Source organism: Saccopteryx bilineata, chromosome 3 (assembly GCF_036850765.1).
Source record: "Saccopteryx bilineata isolate mSacBil1 chromosome 3, mSacBil1_pri_phased_curated, whole genome shotgun sequence".
In the NCBI taxonomy this organism is placed as follows: domain Eukaryota; kingdom Metazoa; phylum Chordata; class Mammalia; order Chiroptera; family Emballonuridae; genus Saccopteryx; species Saccopteryx bilineata.
In genome coordinates, this window is record NC_089492.1 from 85,511,083 (window position 1) to 85,533,018 (window position 21,936).

A 21,936-nucleotide genomic window follows, 5' to 3' on the forward strand; every position below is an offset into this window, starting at 1 on the left:
AACTTAGGTTGCTGCGCAGGGGAACATAGGCCCAGGATTGCCAAAGGAAGCCAGAAATCCCAAATTGTTTGTGAAACATCCCAACTTTAAAATGTTGGGCACTGATTCAAAAATGTTTCCAGCACTGTGAGTGCTAAAGAATTCATCTGCAAATCTGGCCAATGGGTGTCTTCATTTATGACTGCTGATTGCATGGGTGTGAGTTGGGCAGTGATGTGGCCAGGGCTGCTTTTAGATAGGTTCTGACTACAGTAGTGTCAGGGAGGGCCCCAGGGGAGACTGGAGGCTGGAAGCTTCCAGGAGGCTTCTGCTAGCCTTGGCGGGACATCTGCATAAACCCCAAGGTAGCAGGAGAGGCGGCGAAGAGCCCGTATTGGGAAGGCATAGTGGCAGGGTTTGATGAGACATGAGGATGAGGGAGAGGGGCTATCTAGGACAACCCCACAAGTATCTAACATGGCATTTGGGTAACTGGCGGTGACATCCACTGGGATAATGAATACAGGAACAGAAGTATGTTCTAAGGGAAGGTTTTGGACAAGTGGACTTTAGGTGCCCCTGGGTCAGCCAGCAGATCACAGGCCACAGGCCCCACAGGAGTATGGGATCTAAAGTCAGGCGAAGGTTAGTTGGCTTTCTAAAACACAAAGCTGGTTAGGATACTGTCTGCCTAAATACCTACAATGGCTTCCCATTGTCTAAACAGAAAGTCGAAACTCCCGGTCAACAAAACCCTTCACGACCCATCCCTGCCATCCTCACTATGCCATGCACCCGCACGGAACCTGCTCCCGGGCCCTGCTGAGCAACGCGCAGCCCTGGAATGAGCTATGTCTTTGTTCTTGCTGGTCCTTGGGCCTGCTGTGCCCTTCTACCCCACCGCTTTCTATGTTTGGAAAATTCCTACTCCTTTCCCGCTCAGCATGGCCACTTTTGAAGCTTTTGCTGATCCTGCCAAACAGAAGCGATCACTCCCTTCTTTGTGCCATCCCTGAACTTTGTAGTGCCCTACTGTGGGGACTTGCCTGTCTGTACACTCCTTAAAGGCAGAGACCACATCATGCGTGACTTTGTTGCACCAGTTCTTAGCACACCTCTAGCATACAGGAGACGCTCATTAAATGTTTAAAGGGTGAAAAGGTCCCCCTCTCCAGAACGTAACCTCAAAGCTGTCTGGAAGAAGGTGACTCTCATTTCCCCAATACTCCTGTTCTTCTTACAGCTAAAGAACAGCTGGAGTTGCTTGATGGTGGGGGAGCAGTGGATAGAACGTCAACCTGGGACGCTCAGGTCCCATGTTCAAAACCTTGAGGTTGCCTGACCTGTGGTGGCGCAGTGGGATAAAGCGTCGACCTGGAACACTGAGGTTGCCGGTTCGAAACCTTGAGCTTGCCTGGTCAAGGCACATATGGGAGTTGATGCTTCCTGCTCCTCCCCCTTCTCTCTCTCTCTCTCTCCCCTCTCTCTAAAAAACAAACAAACAAACAAACAAAAACCTTGAGGTTGCCGACATGAGTGCTCAGCGGCTTGAGCTCGGGCTTGCCGCCTTGAGCGTGGAATCATTGAGATGATCCCATGGTTGCTGGCTTGAGCCCAAGGTCTCTGACTTGAGCAAAGGGTCACTGGCACAGCTAGAGCCCTCCAGTTAAGGCACATACAAGGAGCAATCAATGAATAAAGTGCTGCAACTATGAGTTGGTGCTTCTCATCTCTCTTCCTCTCTCTCTCTTTCTTAATACAACAACAAACAAACAAAAAAACCATGGACCCCTCTATGCTGACTTTGCCTCCTCCTTTCTTTGCAGCTGGGGTATGGCCGTCAATGTGTACTCCACATCTGTGACCAGTGAGAATCTGAGTCGCCATGATATGCTTGCGTGGGTCAACGACTCCCTGCACCTCAACTATACCAAGATAGAACAGCTCTGTTCAGGTAGGAGGCTGGGCACAGGGGAAGTGGGTCTTGCTAGAGGGAAAGGAAGGGAAGGTGGGAGGCAAAACAGCCTTTGCAGAGAATGTAACTTGTAATTAGGATTAAGGAGAGCTGCAGTCCTAACTCAGTCAGTGTTTGGAGTTGAAGGCAGGAACTCAGGATCTCCATGGACTGGGAAGAGCTGAGAGGCACAGGAAAGGGCAGAAGGGGGCGCGGGACAGTGTGGACAGGCAGTCAAGACAGAGGTTAAAAGCATGAGGTCCAGTCTAGCCACTCTAGGTCCAGATCTCAGCTCTTATTTTAGTGCAACCCTGGGGCAAGTCACTACACCTCTCTAGGCCTCAGTTTTCCCATCTATAGAATGGAGATAACATCCTCTGTCTCGCTAGGATTGCTGTTAGATTCAGTTACAGTATGTGCAGTGTTTGCTGTGGTACTGGCCCACAGGTGCATCAATAAACAGTAATTGCTCCTGTTCTTGGAACACTGCAGGGATTCTGGCTATGTCTCTCCTGCAAGTAGAGCTGGCCATGGCCCCAGAATGAGGAGAGAGGAGGAGATGGAGTAGTATGGGAGAGCGGGCCAGCAGAGGGCCCGGCTGAAGGGAAAGCAGGCAGCTAAGGGGGAGGAACAGCCTGGACCCGCAGTCAGCCATGCTTCCCCACAGGCGCAGCCTACTGCCAGTTCATGGACATGCTCTTCCCTGGCTGTGTGCACTTGAGGAAGGTGAAGTTCCAGGCCAAGCTAGAGCACGAATACATCCACAACTTCAAGGTGCTGCAAGCAGCTTTCAAGAAGATGGGTGTTGACAAAGTAGGTGCCTGTGCTCCCAGGGCCCCTGAAGAGCTGTGTGACCCTGGGGAAGAAGATGGCCCACCAACAGGGCAACAGGGCTGCTGGGGTCATTCCAGCAATCACACCTCTGTCCACCCCCCAACTCTCCAGGGGGAGTGTTCCCCCCAGCTCAAGGCACAGTGGAAAACCCTGTACTGCACATCCCATCCTGACGACATTCCTGTCCCCTCGTCTTCCCTGGACCCTGTCTATCCCAGCAGTTGAGGCTTGCTATACTGCTCCTATTAAGTTCCTTCTCTAGGGCCCAAGGACAGTCTGTTGCTCACTCTACTGCCTCAATGGCCCCAGACCCCTGGCTCCAGCAGCCCCCACCCACATGGAGGCAGCAGCGCCATGGGACTCCTCCCCACAGTTCCTCCTGTGCCTGGAGGAAAGCTGTCTCTGGACCCCCGCCTGGGGCCTGCAGCCGACCCATTTGTTCTGGTGCGCCGGGAGGGGCCCGGTGGAGTCTCTGGAGGACACTGCAGCCCGGGGGCTGGCTTTCCTGAGAGCCGGGCCCTCTCACAGAGGAAAGCAGCCCTCGCCTGCAGGTGGTTAAATTCTCTGCTTATGTGGTCTATTTCAGATCATTCCTGTAGAGAAATTAGTGAAAGGAAAATTCCAAGATAATTTTGAGTTTATTCAGTGGTTTAAGAAATTCTTTGACGCAAACTATGATGGAAAGGAATACAACCCTCTGCTGGCGCGGCAGGGCCAGGACGTAGCGCCACCTCCTAACCCAGGTGATCAGATCTTCAACAAATCCAAGAAACTCATTGGCACAGCAGGTAACGTGCCCGAGCTGGGGGAGGGAATGTGGGGGGCCAGGCCGGCAGGGCTCTCCGCCAGGAGTGCCTCCTGGGCACCCCCCGGCCCGGCCCCCCAGCCTAGAGGAGACTGTTATCACGGAGTTCAGATGACGCCGCCTGCTTCCCACTCAGACCAGGGGGAGTCACAGTAGGGAGGAGAGGGCTCCCAAGATTGCAACAAAAGGAGAGCCACTGGCACCAGCCAAGGTGGCAGCTGGCAGTGGGAGGCCCAGGGCACTTCCTTCGGTAGCATCAGCTAACAAGTTTGTCTCTAGATGACGGGGCAGCACATGGCATGGTTCCTCCGCCCAGGTCCATCCAGGCCCAGGGCCTGGCACCAGCACTATACATCCTCCCAGCCCCCGCCACTGAACGCTCAGGGATGGGCGTTTGCCACGCCTGGTCGCATCTTCCCCCATTCCAACGGCCTGTAGCCCTAAGTCCTCAAGAGATGAGTCTCTGGACACAAGGCTTTGTCTGGGTTTCAGAGGAGAAAGGGAAGAAGCACAGAGAGAGGGAGAGGAGTGGCCCCAGCCCGCATCTGAACCCGTCATAGCAGAGCCTCCTCTGTTTGCGCTGCTGCCCTGCCTGGGCCTGCCCCCACTCACCTGCTTGCTTGGCGTTAGAAGCAGTTAGCTGTCCAAGGAGCTGCCCCAGCTAGAGAACAAGGAGCCGCAGCATGCTTGCCCCCTGAGTCAGGCCCGGCAGAGGGCACAGAGCCCGTCCTGAGGCAGGGAGCCCAGGAGGGGCAGGGGCAAGTTTCTTCTGTGTCCTCCAGTCCTGAGACTCTGAGGTTCCCCATAGGGAGGGTGGCTTTGGGTTGGGGCTTCTATCGGGAAAGACCCAGCAAGAGCTAGATTTGAGACCCTGCACGGGCTGCTTTCCCTCAGGCTTCAGCTAGCTGTCAGTCAAGGACCTCCAACCCTCCCAGCCCCACATCCCAAATTCCCCGTCCCAGCGTCTCTCATCTCTCTCGCAGGCCGGCTCTCCTCCTCCCCACTCCTCACGCCGCCTTTAGTTCCCTGTAGTCCCTGCTCTAACAGGCTTGCCAAAAGGCTGCCCAGCTGCTGTGGTGTCATGTGTGGCCGTGGCTTGAGGCCTAGATGTAGATGCCCCACCCCCTGAGTAGGAGAGGAGGGGAGGGCAAGAGTGCCTGCCTTTCTCAGGGGCCCGCCCCTGCACTTGTCACACCAGGCTGTCCCTGCCACCTGAGCTATGGGCTCACGTGGCCCATCTGAATTTCTCCCCTGAGCAGTTCCACAGAGGACATCCCCCACAGGCCCCAAAAATATGCAGACCTCTGGCCGACTAAGCAATGTGGCCCCACCCTGCATCCTCCGGAAGAATCCCCCATCAGCCCGGAATGGCGGCCATGAGACCGATGCCCAAATTCTTGAACTCAACCAGCAGGTGAGTGGAGTGGGCAAGGGAGCTGAGATGGCCCTGCTACAATAGCCAGGCCTTTGGCGTGTCAGGGCAGGGAAGGGAAGTCTGAGGCAGGGATCTCTGGTGTGAACAACACCGTTGCCCGCCAGCTACTGGATTTGAAGCTGACAGTGGATGGGCTGGAGAAGGAGCGTGACTTCTACTTCAGCAAACTTCGAGACATCGAGCTCATCTGCCAGGAACACGAAAGTGAGAACAGCCCTGTCATCTCAGGCATCATCGGCATCCTTTATGCCACTGAGGTGAGCTTTGCTTTCGCCCACTACTGTCCCAGGCCCCCAGGGCCTGCCCCTGTGATACTTGGCCCTGGACCCAAAGGAAGGGGTAGGGCCAGGAGGAGCCTTGAAGAACATGGACCGATTTGGAGAGCGAGCTGAAATCGCAAGCTCCAAGTCACAGAAAGCATTAGCCGGGAAAGCAGACTAGAACTCGGGCCCTTACTCCCAAGCTACCTATCCAAGTTCATAGTCTCCACTGGCCTGCCTGGCTCACTGTTCCCCTCACCCTTCCCCCCTCCAGGAAGGATTTGCACCCCCTGAGGACGATGAGATTGAGGAACATCAACAAGAAGACCAGGACGAGTACTGAGGGCGGCTCCAGCCCTGGCTGACTGCACGCCTCCCCACCCCCCACATTATAACCCTTTCCTTACAGCCAGTCGGCCGGGTGCTTTGTGTCAGTGTCGCAGCACTGGGGAGTCAGGCGAAGGGGGCTGAGGGGATGGGGCTGCGGGCAGGCAGAGGCCCTGTCCTCCTGTGGCACTGGCCCAGTGGGTGGGACCCCTGCCCACCCCCACCCATATTTATTTCCGTTGTCTTTATGCTGTGTTGGCCAACACTTCCCGGGGTGCTGCCGCCTCCCGCCCCAACCAGCCTCCTGCTCCCCTGACAGCCAGCAGCTGTATATTTGACAAAGTCATTGGTATATTTTTACTTACTGGATTTTCCTTGCACTTTACCTGTTCTTTTCCCAGGGCTCACAGCACGGGCTCCGGGGCAGTGTGCCTGGCTTGGCTTCCTTCCCTGTTGCCGGGCCATGGCAGGACCCACCAATTCTTATTTATTTTGTCTTTTGACTCCCCAGTAGTTGAGGGGAAGGCTGATGTCAGAAGAGGGATAGGGGGACTAAGGAGGGGGTGCCTTTGGCGCCGGTGGTCAGGGAGACGGAGGGGAGCATGAGAGGAATGAAAATGACCTCCAGATTCACCCACACTGGGCCCCCTTCCCCCAGCCCCAAAGCCCAGCACTGCCCCGAGGCCCCAGCCACTCCATCTGCAGCTCGGTTCATACCACACAGACTGCCCAGACCCTCCTAGTGTCTGCCTCCCATCCACCTGCCTCCCCCACCCCTGCCCCCTCGGGCCACCCAGCCTGCGTATGTGTTCACTTTTATTTAAATAAACTTGTGTGGTAAAAGTCCATGCCATGTGTCCCTCAGCTAAGCCACGGCCGGGTCTCAGTGCTTTGCTCCTCGTGAGCACTCCCCTCCCCAAGGCGATGACGAAGCACAGCCACTGCCACCTTCTCTCACGCTAGAAAGCACCGTGGCGCTTGGCCTCCGAGCACAACTCTGACCCAGCCCCCATCTCCCAACACTGGGCCGGGGTTCTGAGGGAAGGCCTGGATGCCCCACTCCCAACCCCTGAGGAGGAGCGAGGTTTGGGACCAGGGCTGTGACAGTAGGCAGCCAGTAAAGCAGCTGGGTGGTCACAGGGTGGCCTGGCCAGGAGGAACTTTGTTTAAGTTAGACTGTATGTGGTTCCCCTTGTCAAAGCTCACACCCCTCAGCAATCCAGCTGGGGACAAGGGCTTAGCTGACAGAGAAAGCTGAGTGGGTTACAACGAGTAAGCAGCTCCGAGCACTGGAGCCCGGAAGGACCGCAGTGCCTGTGTGGTTCCTTCTGTAGAACAAGGTCTCATGGGAACCAGGATGAGGAAGCCCTTCACATCACCCACAGAGCCCTACATTGCGGGAGTGTGCCCCGGCAAAGGGTCATAATAACCAAAGTCCTGGAAGCCCAATAAGAGCTGAGGGCACAGAAATTAATGTGGGTGCCTGGCCCATTTAAACAAAATGCTGGCAGTCACATAGACGGGTGCCCCATTTACTGTTGAAGGGACTGAGGCCCACATGTGACATGACTGTCTGTCTCAAGGTGGTAAAAACCTGGACTAGAATTCACATCACCTGATTAATGGTTGAATATCCCTCCCCGAACACCACAGAGCTATCGCCTTCAGAATGTTCTTCTAGGTTCAGGCTAGTCCTAGTAGCTGTTTCTTCTTCATCCTGAGTATGAACGAGGTACAATTGGGGTTGATTCTTCTGTGGCCCTTCTCCATGACTCTCCTTCCAGACTACCGCAGTTTCTGTGATGGGTCCAGATAGAAGCCTAAAGTAAGCAGGTCCTGTCTGCTCATTGCTCATTCACCCCTCTTCCTCCTCCTGACTTCCCCCCCACACACAGAGATTTCTGGCCTTTATCTCTTTTTTATCCTCCAACAAGTTCCCTGCCTGCTTTTATTGATCTTTATGATTTTTAAATCCCCTTGTCTAATTTAAAAAATTTTTTATTTACTGATTTTAGCAAGGGGGGAAGAGAGAGACAGGAACATTGAGCTGTTCCTGTATGAGCCCTGACTGGGGATCAAACTGTCAACCTCTGTGCTTTGGGACAATGCTCTACCCAACTGAGCTACCTGGCCAGGGCCCCCTTACCTAATTTTAAAAAGCTGTTTCTCCATTATCTCAGGTAGATACTAGAAAAGGATAAGGAGGGTGTTCTGCATTGCCCAATGTTCATCTTCAGGCCAAGACCTCATTCTTCTGGTAGAGTAGGTGCGGTAGGCAGAATAATGCCTCCCCCCAAAGATGTCCACATCATCATTTCCAGAACCTGTGAATATGTTAGTTTACATAGCAAAGGGGAATTAAGGTTGTAGATGGAAATAAGTTGCTAATCAGTTAACCTTAAATAAGGAGAGTAGCCTGACCAGGCGGTGGTGCAGTGGATAGATCGTCAGACTGGGATGCAGAGGACCCAGGTTCGAGACCCCAAGGTCTCCAGATTGAGCGTAGGCTCATCTGGTTTGAGCAAAAAGCCCACCAGCTTGAACCCAAGGTTGCTGGCCCCAGCAAGGGTTTACTTGGTCTGCTGAAGGCCCGCAGTCGAGGCACGTATGAGAAAGCAATCAATGAACAACTAAGGTGTTGCAACATGCAATGAAAAACTAATGATTGAACATTTTTACTCCTGTAAAGAAGCAGTTAGCTTCCTTGGGGGGGGGGGGGAGGGGGAATAAAAAAAAAAAAAAAAAAAAAAGAAAAACTAATGATTGATGCTTCTCATTTCTCTCCATTCCTGTCTGTCTGTCTCTGTATATCCCTCTCTCTCTCTGAAAAAAAAAAAATAAAAAAAAAATGAGAGTATCCTGAGTTATCCACGTGGGCCCAAGTAATCACAGGGGTCCATAAAAATGGAAGGGAGTGCAGACAAGGTCAGAGTGATACAGTGTGAGTAGGACTTGACCCAGTGTTGCTGGCTTTGAAGATGGAAGGGGGCCATCAGCCGAGGAATGCAGGCAGCCTTGCCGCTGGGAAAGGCAAGGAAACGTTCTCCCTGGAGCCTCTAGAAAGCAACACAACCTGCAGATACCCATTTTAACCCAGTGAGACTCATGTCAGACTTCCACCTTCCAGAACTGTAAGAGAATCTGTGTTGTTTTGAGCCGCTAAGTATGTGGTACTTCATTACAGCAGCCACAGGAAACTACTACAGTGGGTCAAACTGTGCTTCCATAAGCTCACCTCTTCTTACCCACTGAACACCTACCTGTCCCCCTTAACCCAGCATCTTTTGATTCTTCCCTCAAACCCCATGTAGGTACCTGCCTCAGCCCACTTCTATGGCTGGTGTCTAAGGTTGCTTTTCAAATACCCAGAGCTCAGGGACATAAAACCACTTTCCCCACCCCCTCCTCTTCCCAGTACCACGTACTAAGTGTACCTTTCTATCGAAGACATCACATGGTGAACTGTCATTTTCTGTTTACACAATTGTCTCCCATACAGTCTTTGAGTTCCTCACAGCAAGTGAGGTGTGTCCTCCAGCTCCACCTGTCACAGTGCCAGGTGCTTTGGAAATGCTGCTGGATAAGTAAGTGAATGACTTCTGTCCCCTACATGCCAGGTTACTACAGATGACCTGCCAGACTATTCTAAGGAAAAACAGGAAAGAAAGCACCCCCACCCCATCCTTCTGTATTTCTTCACCGTGGAGCAGCCCCCTTCTTGGTCTCCATGGAAAGCCCATTCTGTTTCTCTTCCAAAACAGTGTCTCTTCTGTGACCATACAGGGACCACAAGGGGTCAAGCAAAGAAGGGATATTGTTGTTGGACTCTGAGTAGAGATACACCAATGATCTGATTAATTACCATAACTGATTAGTGATCAGTTTAACTATGGTTCTTTACAAAAGTATTCCATCTCAGAGCTACCTGAGGCAGTCAGCCGTGATCAGGCTTGAAGGAGCCGGAGGACAGGAAGGGAGAGGCAGCAAGAGCTGAATGTCTCCCAGCTCCTGCCTTTCTTTGACCCCATGCACCCTCCACATATCCTCACTCACCTTTCCAAATCACTGGGTCATGCCTCTTTCCTGCTGGCTTCCCAGGGTCTGGAGAATAAAGTTTAAATTTGGTTTATGAGCCCATGGCTTATGGGCTCAGATCTCATCACCTCCAAAACCCCCTTATGCACTGTCACACTAAACTACTTCGCATTAAACTACTTGCCCTGCACTGTCCCACCTACAGGCCTTTGCTTAAATCAATAAAACCATACAACCTGCCTGTGCTCTCCATCTGTCCTGACCCCCAACCAATGAAAAGTCCCCCATTTCTCAGAACCCATCTCAAATGCCATCTCCTTCAGGAAGCCTTCTCTAATCTCCTTCCTAAGGAATTAATTCATCACTCTCTAAGCTGTCCATCATCTAGGAATTTGGTCTCTATTAGTTTTTGTATTTTTTGAAGTTAGAAGTGAGGAGGCCAGCAGACAGACTCCTGCATGCGCCTGACAGGGATCCACCCGGCATGCCCACCAGGGGGTGATGCTCTGCCCATCTGGGGCCTTGCTCTGTTGTGGCCAGAGCCATTCTAGCACCCGAGGCAAAGGCCATGGAGCCATCCTTAGCGCCTGGGCCAACTTTGCTCCAGTGGAGCCTTGGCTGCAGGAGGGGAAGAAAAAGAGAGGAAGGAGAGAGGGAAGGGTGGAGAAGCAGATGGGTGCTTCTCCTGTGTGCCCTGGCCGGGAATCGAGCCCGGGACTCCTGCACACCGGGCGGACACTCTACCACTGAACCAACCAGCCAGGGTCTATTAGTTCTTATTTTAAGAGCTAGCCTGCCTTGTATCTCAGTATGGCAGGTATGAATCTCATCCTCAAATGTAGGTGTATACACAAAATAACACATTTCCTTAATTGTGATAAGTGACTTTCATTTCACCTTCCCTCATCTTCCCCTGCTGAGTTGCTTCAAGCTTTGTTTTCTCAATGATACTACAAGCATGGAGGCCCTCCAGGGTTAGTGAATGTCTGAGTAGTAACCTGTTTGAGTGGTTCTTCAGGTTAATTGCTTTGATCACTTTCCTGCCACATCTGGGGCTTGGAACTCAGTGCAGTCAGAGCCGGAACTATTTCTTTCCCATTGTATGGAGGGGAAAACCCAACACAGGCTGTCCCAGACCCACAGACTTTGCCTCCTAACAGGACTCTTCACTCTCTACCCTCCAAAAACTGCCTCTTCCCTCAAGCTCCATCCTCTTCCTTGTTCCTTCATAAGAGACTTTTATAGCCCAGTAAACTCAAAGTTTAATCACTAGCAACAGAATACAAACACTGTCCTAGAAGGAAGGGAAGCATTTAATCTACAAACTCTTCCTGGAGGTGAAGACAACAATTTCCATCCCAACCTTCTAGCACTTCCAGAAAGAAAAACTGCAACAGTTAAATTTCCAAGTCACCTGATGCTGCGGCCTTCACACAGTAGGTGCTCCATAACAGTTTACTGAATGTTATAGCATCCTGTCTCAACACCTTTGCCTGGATGTTTGGGGCTGTGAAGGTGCCCCGACCCCCCCCCCCCCATCTGACCCCCCGCTAGGAAAACGAAAGACTACAAGTCCCAGGCTGCCTTGCGGTGTCGTCATGCGCCGCGAGGTTCTGCGAGGAGACGTGGCAGAGCGCGGCGCGTCCACACAGACCGGAAAGCCCAGGAAGGCGACTGACAGTGGCGGGAGGGTCTCAGCCATGGCATCCAGGACAGCGGGTGGGGGGCGCTGGGAGGTTGTGAAGAAAGGGCGGCGCCCTGGGGCTGGTGGCAATGGGCGAGGCTCCGGAGTGGACCGCCGGGCGCTCGGGGAGGCGAACGGAATGTGGAAATACGACCTGACCCGTGAGTACCCACCCGGCCCGCCGCCCGCGCCGCCGCCCGGACCCGGGCCTGCCCCTCCCGGGGGTACCGAGCAGCTGAACACCCCGGGCTCCTCCAGGCGCGAGCTCTCCTGCCGATCGGCGCCTCCTAATTCAGGGAGCGCTACCCTCGCCTTGTCTCTTTTGAACCTCGCAAATGGTAGACAGTGCAGGGCAGGTTGCTGTCCTGGCTTCGCAGTTGAGTAAACTGAGGCCCAATGAAGTCAGATGCCTTGTCTAGAATCACCTGTTAGAGGGGACTAGGATTCGGTCCTCGGACGCTGAGCTCACCGCACACACACCCTACCAGCTGTTAGCAGGCCCTAGCCTGGCCTCGCTGAGCAGGTGTCGGAGAGCTAGGAAGAGGCATTCTGCTTCATTATAAGGTGCCCCCTCCTTGAGTAGCCAGCAGGTGGGGGGAGGGGAGGACGGACAGCAGGCCCAGCCTGAGGGAAATGACCCACTGGACACTCTAGACACCCACCAAGTCTTATTCTGTGTGGCATCTGTTTCCTCAAAGTCTCGAGGAGGAGTGGAGAAAGCTTGCCACTTGTTGATTACGCAGTTGTCATATCTGAACGAAGAGGAACTGGGGTAGAACAAAGATGGAAAAATCCTGACCTCTCAGACTAGTAACCACTCCCCAGAGAAGCCAGCGCTCTGTGTCCAACCCCTTCGCTAGTTCCCATATACTCTCTTGTACTAATCAATGCCTCATCTCTGTGAAAGAGCCCCTGAACTGTGATGACAGAAAGAAGCAACCAAAAGGGCTCCCTGGCCTGCTCCCTAAGCAACACACCAGGAGATGAATTAGGGGGATGAATTAGGGGACAGCTGTGGGAGAAGGGACCACTATTTCTGTAAGGTCCTCATGATCCAAGGATGGCCCCCCTTTCTCTGCCTGTTATCACCTCAGCTCCCATCCAGACGACAAGCACCCTTTATGAGCGGGGTTTTGAGAAAATCATGAAGAAGCAGAATAAAGAGCAGGTCCCACCCCCTGCTGTGGAGCCAAAGAAACCCGCGAACAAAAAGCAAACTAAGAAGGTGGCAACCCTCACCAACCAAAGCCAGAAGCAGGGCCGCTTCCGCAGCCTGGAGGAGGCACTGAAAGCTGTGAGTGTGCCTAGGCTTTAGGTGGGGAAGGAACAGGACTTGAGGTGTGGAGAAGATGAAAGGAGTGGGAGGGGAGGGGACGCTGAGGGACCTGTGGAATTTGGGAAACTGTTGGTTGAGAGGAGGCATTCAGGGAAGAACAGAAACCCCAAGGAAGGCTCTTAGGATAAAAAGGAAATAAGTTTATAAGGGAAACATGGATTAGTGAGAAAAGAGCCTTGAAACCCAAAGTTACCAGGGAGAGGTTAGAGAAACTACTTGTGGTGCCTCGCCCCATGGAAGCAGTGATCTTTCGTTTTGCATCTTGTCTTTATTTTTACCCTTGAACATGTGAAGGGTCTAAGAGTACTGGGCCTTAAGATCCATAATTCCAACTCTCCTAAACTTTCTAAAGATCTGGATGCAGCAAAATTGTGGCATTCCACATATTTATGTTTAAGAGCAGAAATCCTTTGTTCTTCCTACCACCACCATTTCAGCCATTTTCCCACCTCTACCCAATATTGCTACACTCACAACTCACCCACAGCTGACCATGGGGGCCTGTGTCTCTGGCAGCTGGACGTGGCCGCTCTACAGAAGGAACTAGACAAGAGCCAGAGTGTGTTCTCTGGGAATCCATCCGTATGGTTGAAGGACCTGGCCAGCTATCTCAACTACAAGCTCCAAGCACCTCTAAGTGAACCCACACTAAGCCAGCATACTCACGGTTAGTTCTCTACTTCCTCAAGCTCAGACAAGTTCAGGAAAATTCTGAAATGGCTGTGTATAAGCACATTGCTTAGTAATAGACCGCAGTGACCCTCACTGTCCTGATTTATGTGGGTGAAGCTGCTCTTAAATCATCATGGCTACGAAGGTTTCTAGGCCGTCTTGGGATAGGGCGGATGCCAGCCTTAGTGCAGGGGACCTCTGCCTCCATTCACCATTCTCAGGGAGCAGACTAGTGTGCCCAGAGCTGATGGTCCCAGCACTCACGTGGAGTCTTATTGCCCCAGATTATCCCTATAGCCTGGTGAGCCGGGAGCTGCGTGGGATCATCCGAGGGCTGCTGGCAAAGGCAGCGGGGTCTCTGGACCTCTTTTTTGACCACTGTCTGTTCACCATGTTGCAAGAGCTGGATAAGACTCCAGGTGAGAGGGACCCATGAGGGATAGCCCAGCCTCATCTTGAGGACCTAGTCCCTTTCTCCTGCTTTAAGAGTGGCTGGGTTGTTTCCAGCAGAGAAACATGCTAATCCTGACACTTTTGGAAGGGGAGGAGGAAGTTAGGACTCCGTGGCCTGGGTTCTGGGCTCACAGCTGCCAATGGGGAGATTTCAGGGTTGGGGTGCCTGTGTGTGGGTCTAAGAACATGTATCTGTCTAGGGGAGTCACTACATGGTTACCGTATCTGTATCCAGGCCATTCTGCAAGACAAGCCCAAGATTGCCACAGTGAACCTGGGCAAGGTGAGCTCAGAGTGGTGGTAGGGACACCACAAAGCTGGGACTGGGGAGGCTGGGCAGAATCTACACTACTGGACTCAATCAAGGGCTAGTAGAAGACCCTGTAAGAACAGTCATAATAGCGGACACTATTACAACTTACTGTGTGTCTTTGTATGTATTTGAGGCAGGTGCTGCCATTCTCATTTTATAGATGACAAAATTGAGCCACAGAGGGGTTCAGTCACTTTCCTAGAGTCAGTCAACTAGTAAGTGGCAAGTATGGGGGAAGGCCACAGTCTGGTGCCAGAGCCAATGCTTTGAATCACTGCACCCACTCCCACAGTGCTCCACTGTCGCTGGGCCTGTCCCTCCTCTCAGGAGCTCTCTTCCTGCCTGGCTTTGGGGGTGCTCCTGATGCATTGAGGGTGCTCCTGATGCTTTGCCCTATCCCTCCCACTGATCTCCTCAGTTCCTGGAACTGCTGAGGTCCCACCAGAATCGACCAGCAAAGTGTCTGACCATCATGTGGGCCCTGGGCCAAGCAGGTTTTGCCAACCTCACCGAGGGACTGAAAGGTAACAAGGCAGTGGGGAAGGGAGAAGGATGGTCCTGGAGCCAGGAAGCACCTCTGTAGTGTCCCTGGTGGGTCTGAGTCTGAGGCTTCCTCCCTGACCTGTCTCCACAGTATGGCTGGGTATCATGCTGCCTGTGCTGGGCATCAAGTCCCTGTCCCCCTTCGCCATTTCATACCTGGATCGGCTGCTCCTGTGAGTAGTGGGGGGACGGCAGGGGAGGGCCCAGGTGTCTCCAAGTGGCTGAGTGAACTGGGTCGCTGGGATACTGGTCTCTGTAGATGTGAGGAAAACCGGGATCACTTCCTCCCACCTCCGAATGTGATGGTGAAGGAAGGGGAGGGGACCATAGGAGTAAGGTGTGGGCTAGGATTTATGCCCTTTTTCCTAGAAGTTGGTCTTAGCTGGGATCATGGCCTAGGTGGTGGTCCCCAACCAACCTGTTTTGTTCTTCCCCCACAGGATGCACCCCAACCTCACCAAGGGCTTTGGCATGATTGGCCCCAAAGACTTCTTCCCACTTCTGGACTTTGCCTATATGCCCAACAACTCCCTGACGCCCAGGTAGTGCGGGGTTAGAAGCAGGCAAGATATTCCTGCCCCTTCTTCAGCCACCCTAAATCTAAGATTCTCAACCTGCAAGTTCAAGGGATCAGCAAACCCCATGAAATTATATATCTGGACCCTCAGGTGGATTGGCATGTGGGCATTTTCCTAGGGAGAGGATCCATGACTTCTATCAGATTTTCCAAGGAGTCTCTGAATCTAAAAAGATCCAGAGCCATCACAAGGGCTTAGAGTTCCCTCCTCAGGCAGGGTATGGACTTGGAAGCAGGCAGAAGGGACACAGTGCACAACTCCATTTAGAGTCTTTGCCTGGCTCTCCTCCCCACCCCCACCCCCATCCCAGCCTGCAGGAACAGCTGTGTCAGCTCTACCCCCGACTGAAGGTGCTGGCCTTTGGGGCAAAGCCGGAATCTACCCTGCATACCTACTTCCCCTCCTTCCTGTCCAGAGCCTCCCCTAACTGCCCTCCTGAGATGAAGAAAGAGGTGAGGAAATGGTGGGAGGCTCCTTTCTCCCTTTGGGGGTCAGCTGCAAAGGTCCCTATCTGCTGACAAATGCCCTGCCTTCATGGACCCGTGTCCTGAGTATCCCTCAGCTCCCTCTGACAGCCTTCCGGCTCACTCCCTCATGCCCACACACAGAAGAACAGAGCTGAAAGGATGGCATGTTCAGGTCTGGCTGGGCTCTGATGTCTTCCCACTTGCAGATGAGTGATCTTTGAGCTCTTCTACCTTGGGACCCCAGCCTCCCCCTACAAAGCCTCTGAGACTTATGGGGTCTGGGCACATGTGCTGCCTGCATGCATGGTCTCACGTAGGAAAGGGGATCGCTCTCAGTACTCTCCCCCTCCCCAGTCCCGTTTCCCAGCAGTCTCTCTCCTGTCTGCTGTGCAGCTCCTGAGAAGCCTGACTGAATGCCTGATGGTGGACCCCCTCAGTGCCGGTGTCTGGAAGCAGCTGTACCCCAAGCACCTGTCACAATCCAGGCAGGTGGCGGGGGAGGGGGGTGTCACCTACCTCTCACCCACAGAGAGAAGCCTTAGTGTATGTCTCCCAGCCTGTCCCTGCCCTAGAAGTAGAAGGGGAACACTTGTTACTGCTGTTTGGGCTCATGCCTCGCTAGCTGAGTGGGAACGTTGCTGGGTGGCCTCTGGGAGGCTGCTCCTCTGCTGGCCGGGGGTGTGGACTTTCAGGCTGAGCCGCCCTAGTGGAGGATGGGAAGGGCCATGTGGGCCGCCTGATTGGGAAGGGTTGTGCTTTCCCCACAGCCTGCTTCTGGAGCATTTGCTCAGGTCCTGGGAACGGATTCCCAAGAAGGTGAGAAGCTGGAAGGACATGGCAGGCTGAGCCTCATCTGGGTTCTGGGTTCGTACCCCCAGCCACTGTCCCCCCTTCCCTGAGAAGGTGTTCTGTTAGTATATTCCATGGAGAACCCGGTGGAGGCTCAGGGTTCCCTCATGGGCCAAATCTTATGCTCTCAACCCGACATTTCTTATCCCCTAGGCACAGAAATCTTTGCAAGAAACCATTCAATCCTTCAAGCTTACCAACCAGGAGCTGCTAAGGAAAGGCAACTATAATAACCATGATGTCATCGCCTGTGACGTGGCCTGCAAGGTGTCGGCACCCACCCTCCCCAGCCCACACTCTTCTGCATCTCTGTCTTGGCACACCCTGGTTTGGGCTTGTATCGCATTGCTGTCCCACCTGTCCCTGGACCCCCCACTACCTCTGGGCTAGTGTGAGGGCGTAACCCTCTCCCTGGAAGGCCTACCTTGAGGCCTGCCTTAGGAGTTCACACCGGCCCCTCACCCTTCTGACCAGTGCTCCCTGGTCTCCACCTAGAGTCTGTTACAGCGCACTCGGGGCTTCAGACTGCCCTGGACACAGCTGCTCCTGTTGGTGCTGATCTTTGCCGTAGGTCTCCTGTGCCACGACTTCCGGTCACACAGCTCTTTCCAAGGTAAGCAGGGATTGGCAGGCAGGGGAGACAGCATGGGGTTGGGCATAGAGCTAGGTGTACTACCCCTGTCCTTAGCACACACCACTTTGCCCTGATGCTGCGAAACAAACACTGCCCGGACAGGTTTTTGTGTCCACAGCTGTGACATTACCACTTCAGATAGGACTAGTGCTCTGCCCTGTAGAAATGCTTGTGTTGCGTATTCATGGTCTCATTTAAGTAGGTATTATCTCCTTTTTAACTCTTAAGGAAGTTGAAGCTCAGAAAGATTCATCAATTAGTTTAAGATCACAGCTGGTAAATAGAAGGGTAGATGCCATACCCAGAGCTTTCTGATGCCGAAGTCCAAGGCCCCCCCTGCCCCCCCCCCCCCCCCCCCCCACCGCTCCTGCTCACCTGGCCCAGCAGGAGAAATGGGCTCAGCAACTCGGGCTTGCATCCCCTCCCCCCAGGCGTGCTCCGCAGCCCTGTGAACACCCTGAGGTCTGCCCCCTCCCTCACTGGGCTGGCTCTGCAACCTGTAGTGTCGGTCTGCCCACTCCCTGCCCCTGCCCTCCCAGCTCACCAGAAGCCCCCTTTACTCAGCCTCCCTTTCTGGCCGGTTGCTTCAGTCATCTGGTATCTTGCCTGCTGGCCAACAAGCGTGTGCCAAGATCTACTCCTACAGCCTGCAAGGCTACAGGTTAGCACCTCCTGGGCAGGGGAGGAGGGAGAGAAGGATTGGGCATTCAAGGCGCTGATGGCCTTGACAGTCAGTGGGAAGTGATTGTGGTTTTCCTTTTCCTTTTCCTAGGCTCCCTTCCCCTAACCACATTTGGGGGGCTGAGCTGCCTGAGTAAACTCAGCCCTTCCCTTCCATCTTCTACAGCTGGCTAGGGGAGACGTTGCCGGCCTGGGGCTCTCACCTGCTGGCTGTGCTGAGGCCCAGCTTGCAGCTGGCCTGGACCCATGTCAATGCCACAGCCAGCTCCCTCTCGGCCCACTGTGCTTCCCACCTTGCCTATGTTGGTGACAGCCTCAGCAGCCTCTCCCGGAGGGTAAGCTGGAGGCAGGGAGGTCAGGAAGGCGCTGGTCTGCCCGGAGCTGAGTCCTCGGGAAGGTGCAGCCCCACATGGACTGGGTGCTCAGGGCCCGGATGCACTCCCAGGCACTCTGACCCCCTTTGTTCTCCACGGTCCAGCTCCAGCTCCCTGATGCCCTGAACCAGCTGCTCCATTCTCTGAGGGAGTTGCTCCTGTTTCTTTACCACAACGTGCTGTGGCCAGCGTGGCACATGCTGCTCGAGGCCCTGGCCCAGGCCCAGGAGCACTGCCACAAGGCATGCAGGTGAGACCCACATGCAGGGCTGCTGGAGCCCCGATGGCCGCATGCCCTTTCTCCAGGGACAAGGTTTTCCTCCATTCAGTCTCGCTCTGCCCTGTCCCTTGCTCAGCCCTTGGCCATTCTGGTTTGCAGTTGTGGGTCTGAGTTGCAGCCTTGTGACTTGACACAGCCGCACACCACTACTTCCCAACCCACTCTTATGTTCTGTTTTCCTCCCAGAGGTGAGGTGACTTGGGACTGCGTGAAGACACAGCTCAGAGAGGCTGCTCACTGGACCTGGCTCTGCCTACGGGACATCACAGTGGCTTTCTTGGACTGGGCACTTGCCATGATGTCCCAGCAATAGGCCCTGCCTCCTTGGCCTCTGGGTTCAGTCTGAGATGGGCTATGTGAGACTGCTGGGGGGCAGATAGGGGAAGTTCTGCGTGGAGTCTTTTTTACTTGGCGCCTGAGTTGTCTTCTAGGCAAGTGGCCAGGTGCCTCTGCCCTGGTTCTTCCATCTTTGGTGGTGACTGAGCCCAGGGGTAGCTCAGCTTCCCACCCATGAATCCACCAGACACTTCTCTGGCCCTACTGCCCATGGCTCCCAGGCTCTACCTGTGGGCTGGTAGCCTTTCTAGTCTCTCCTGTCTCCTGCTTTCCATCTCGTTCCTGAAGCCCCAAACAGCTCATCCCCAAAGGTGGGACTCCAGCAAGTGGCTTCTGCATTCTTCGATGAATGATTTCTGCTCCCAAATCTTAACCACAGCAGGAAAAGGAAAGGGACTTCTGGAAGAATATAGCACCACAGCGGGGAACAGTAGCTCCACCTCTACCCTCGAACATGGAGGGCTGGGTGGAAAAACCTCTTACTTCAAAATGTCCAACTTAGGTCATTCAAGGCCCATTGCTGCCTCCTCCATCGGGATCCTACTTCCTCACCATCCCTTTCAGTGCTGGACAGCGGGGGTGGGGGTGGGGGGTTGGCTCCAGGTTCAGTTTCTCTCTGCTGTCCACCGCACCGTCTGTCTGGACAGCAGAGCCCAGTTGTGTGTGTCGAGCCCAGGAAACCTTCCAGCAGCCTGTTGAGACAGAATTCAGCATATGGCTCCTGGATGTGCCTAGTAGGTGGAATAAAGGACACAGATATGATTTCTAGCTTTTTTTTCTGCATCCTCATAAAGGAATTCCCATAGTTGTGGACTGGAGAAAATATGGGCACCTGCATATTCCCCTTTGGCCCCCTGCCCTCCTAGGGGTTGTAGGTACTGGCAGTAATTGGGGTCTGGCAAGGGAAGACCACACCTGTCATTCTAAACTTTGGCCTGTTGAGGGTTGTAGACATGCTTCTTGCTCCCTAGTCATTTTATCTCACTTGTCACTATGATTCATGTTCCAATTGGGATTTGCCTTGACAGCTTACATATTTTACGCTTGGAAAAGCAAGGAAGAGTCTCCTAAGGGAAGTCTTGGCCAGCAACCAGGGGGTGTCTTCTTCCTTGCCAGGACCTTAATTTATTAATTGGTTTGTTTTCTAAGACAGTGCATGAAAGATTTAGAACTCCAAGAGATAGGATCAAGGATTTATCACCAAAGTCCCTTTTAATTTTTGACTTGAGACTAGATGTCATAACAACACAGGTTTTCAGTCCTCATCTCAAGTTTCTTGAATGTTTCAAAACATAAGCAGTACTAGGGGTGCGCTGCCCACTCACATTTTGGTTCCCTTTCCATGTTAGAATGTAATCTCTTAGGAATTTAATAGCCCACATTGGGCAGAACCCCCCTCTCTCCTAGTAGCAGTTAGTCGCGACCATTTTGCACAGAAATGAGAAACCCTGCTTGTCAAAGAGCAAGGTCGAGGACGTTAAGCAGGACTGTCCAAGGGCACCAAGATATGTTCTGTTTCCTCAGTTCTTCCTCACCAATCAGAAACAAATGGGAGTGGAATCTAACGAACAAAATGAATTAAGCAAAATAGAGACACTCATAGGATGACTGTCTAGGAAACCAGGAGGGGCCTGGGTCAGAGGGGTGGAGGATTGAGTATAAAAGGACCCCAAAAAGAGAAACAAATGGGTTCAATTCTTAGGAATAGTGAAGCTTCGGAACTGGCCTGTAGTCAAGGCAAGTAGAAGGGGCTGGTATGATCCTGGGTTGACAGCGGTAAAGGATAAAGTGATGACACTAGCTTACAGTGACATCGAGTCCAGCCAAGGCTGCTTGGGCTGAGTTCTTTGAATCCAGCAACTCAGAATGCCACTCACAAGTGCTTCATTGGTTTCTAATGTATGTACTATACCTTGGGTTCATTTAATTTCTGACATATAATCCTGGGGTGCAACATTTCTCTTCAGTCTAGGTTAACTCAGGTCTCCACAGCCTCTTACAAGGACACTGACACCTGAATTGGCTTTGCTTGATAGATACAGCTGGTTGACTCAATATTGGAATTACCCAGAATTTTGCCTCTCTAACACTGCACCTGCTGTCTATTAAAGCTAAACCAGACAACCAGAGGTTTCATTTTTGCAGAACTGTCAACAAACAAAATCCAAACTGAGCCAGTGAGTTGAACCAGTGTACACTGGTAGAGTTCACTCTGGTGCTGACAGGGGAGCAATGACTGTTGGTGTTACTGGAACATTAGAAGTCAACTTACACTTCAAAGGGTCACATCTGGACATTGTAACTTTACTTTCACAGCTGGAGTTCTATAAATCAGTGGTCCCCAAACTTTTTTGGGCCATGGACCGGTTTAATGTCAGAAAATATTTTCACAGACCAGCCTTTAGGGTGGGATGGATAAATGTATCGCATGACCGAGACAAGCCTCAAGAGTGAGTCTTAGACGGATGTAACAGGGAATCTGGTCATTTTTTAAAAATAAAACATCGTTCAGACTTAAATATAAATAAAACGGAAATAATGTAAGTTATTTATTCTTTCTCTGCAGTCCGGTACCAAATGGCCCACGGACCAGTACCGGTCTGCGGCCCGGCGGTTAGGGACCACTGCTATAGATAACCTGCCATAAAACTAAAGGGTAGCCCAACCAGGCAGTGGTGCAGCGGATATGAGCATTGAACTGGGGTGCAGAGGACCCAGGTTTGAGACCCCGAGGTTGCCAGGTTGAGCGCGGGTTCATCTGGTTTGAGCAAAAAAGCTCACCAGCTTGGACCCAAGGTTGCTGGCTCAAGCAAGGGGTTACTTGGTCTGCTGTAGCCCCCTTGATTGCACAAATGAGAAAGCAATCAATGAACAACAACTAAGGTGTTGCAACAAAAAACTAATGATCGATGCTTCTCATCTCTCTTCATTCCTATCTGTCTGTCCCTATCTATCCCTCTCTCTGACTCTCTCTGTCTCTGTAAAAAAACAAACAAAAAGAAACAACAACAACAAAAAAACCTGAAGAGTAAAGTTTCTTACTAACTTTATTACAAATTGTGTGGACCTGCAAATTATATCACATGATTCGTGAAACATTTCTTTCC

The 21,936-nt window shown here is 52.7% G+C and overlaps 2 protein-coding genes across 3 annotated transcripts in view; both read left to right on the forward strand.

Moving 5' to 3' along the window:
• The window catches only part of MAPRE3 (microtubule associated protein RP/EB family member 3), a 55,906-nt gene extending 49,464 nt beyond the window's left edge, over positions 1–6,442 (forward strand). Inside the window, exons 2-7 of one of the 2 annotated variants that reach the window (XM_066266717.1) lie at positions 1,806–1,933; positions 2,601–2,746; positions 3,354–3,555; positions 4,832–4,986; positions 5,112–5,264; positions 5,542–6,442. In XM_066266717.1, the coding sequence (XP_066122814.1) occupies positions 1,813–1,933; positions 2,601–2,746; positions 3,354–3,555; positions 4,832–4,986; positions 5,112–5,264; positions 5,542–5,610 (846 nt within the window). In that variant the 5' untranslated portion in view covers positions 1,806–1,812 and the 3' untranslated portion in view covers positions 5,611–6,442. The remainder of the gene's footprint in view (positions 1–1,805; positions 1,934–2,600; positions 2,747–3,353; positions 3,556–4,831; positions 4,987–5,111; positions 5,265–5,541) is intronic. The other variant, XM_066266719.1, reaches the window with a different exon arrangement.
• A 4,820-nt stretch (positions 6,443–11,262) lies between these two features.
• TMEM214 (transmembrane protein 214) lies at positions 11,263–19,591 on the forward strand. The gene is made up of 17 exons (XM_066266720.1): positions 11,263–11,474; positions 12,408–12,607; positions 13,166–13,316; positions 13,606–13,740; positions 13,975–14,057; positions 14,506–14,611; positions 14,722–14,803; positions 15,071–15,172; positions 15,519–15,660; positions 16,069–16,160; positions 16,443–16,491; positions 16,678–16,791; positions 17,020–17,137; positions 17,723–17,819; positions 18,006–18,174; positions 18,318–18,463; positions 18,680–19,591. The coding sequence occupies exons 1-17, from the start codon at positions 11,330–11,332 to the stop codon at positions 18,804–18,806; spliced, it is 2,058 nt and encodes a 685-aa protein (XP_066122817.1). The 5' UTR covers positions 11,263–11,329; the 3' UTR covers positions 18,807–19,591.
• Positions 19,592–21,936: the final 2,345 nt, after the last annotated feature.

Coding starts and splice junctions, on each gene's coding strand:
- TMEM214 (XM_066266720.1), top strand. CDS start 11,330: ATGGCATCCAGGACAGCGGGTGGGGGGCGCTGGGAGGTTGTGAAGAAA. Junction 14,058..14,505: donor CCACAGTGAACCTGGGCAAG/GTGAGCTCAGAG, acceptor TGATCTCCTCAG/TTCCTGGAACTGCTGAGGTC. Junction 17,820..18,005: donor TACAGCCTGCAAGGCTACAG/GTTAGCACCTCC, acceptor CATCTTCTACAG/CTGGCTAGGGGAGACGTTGC.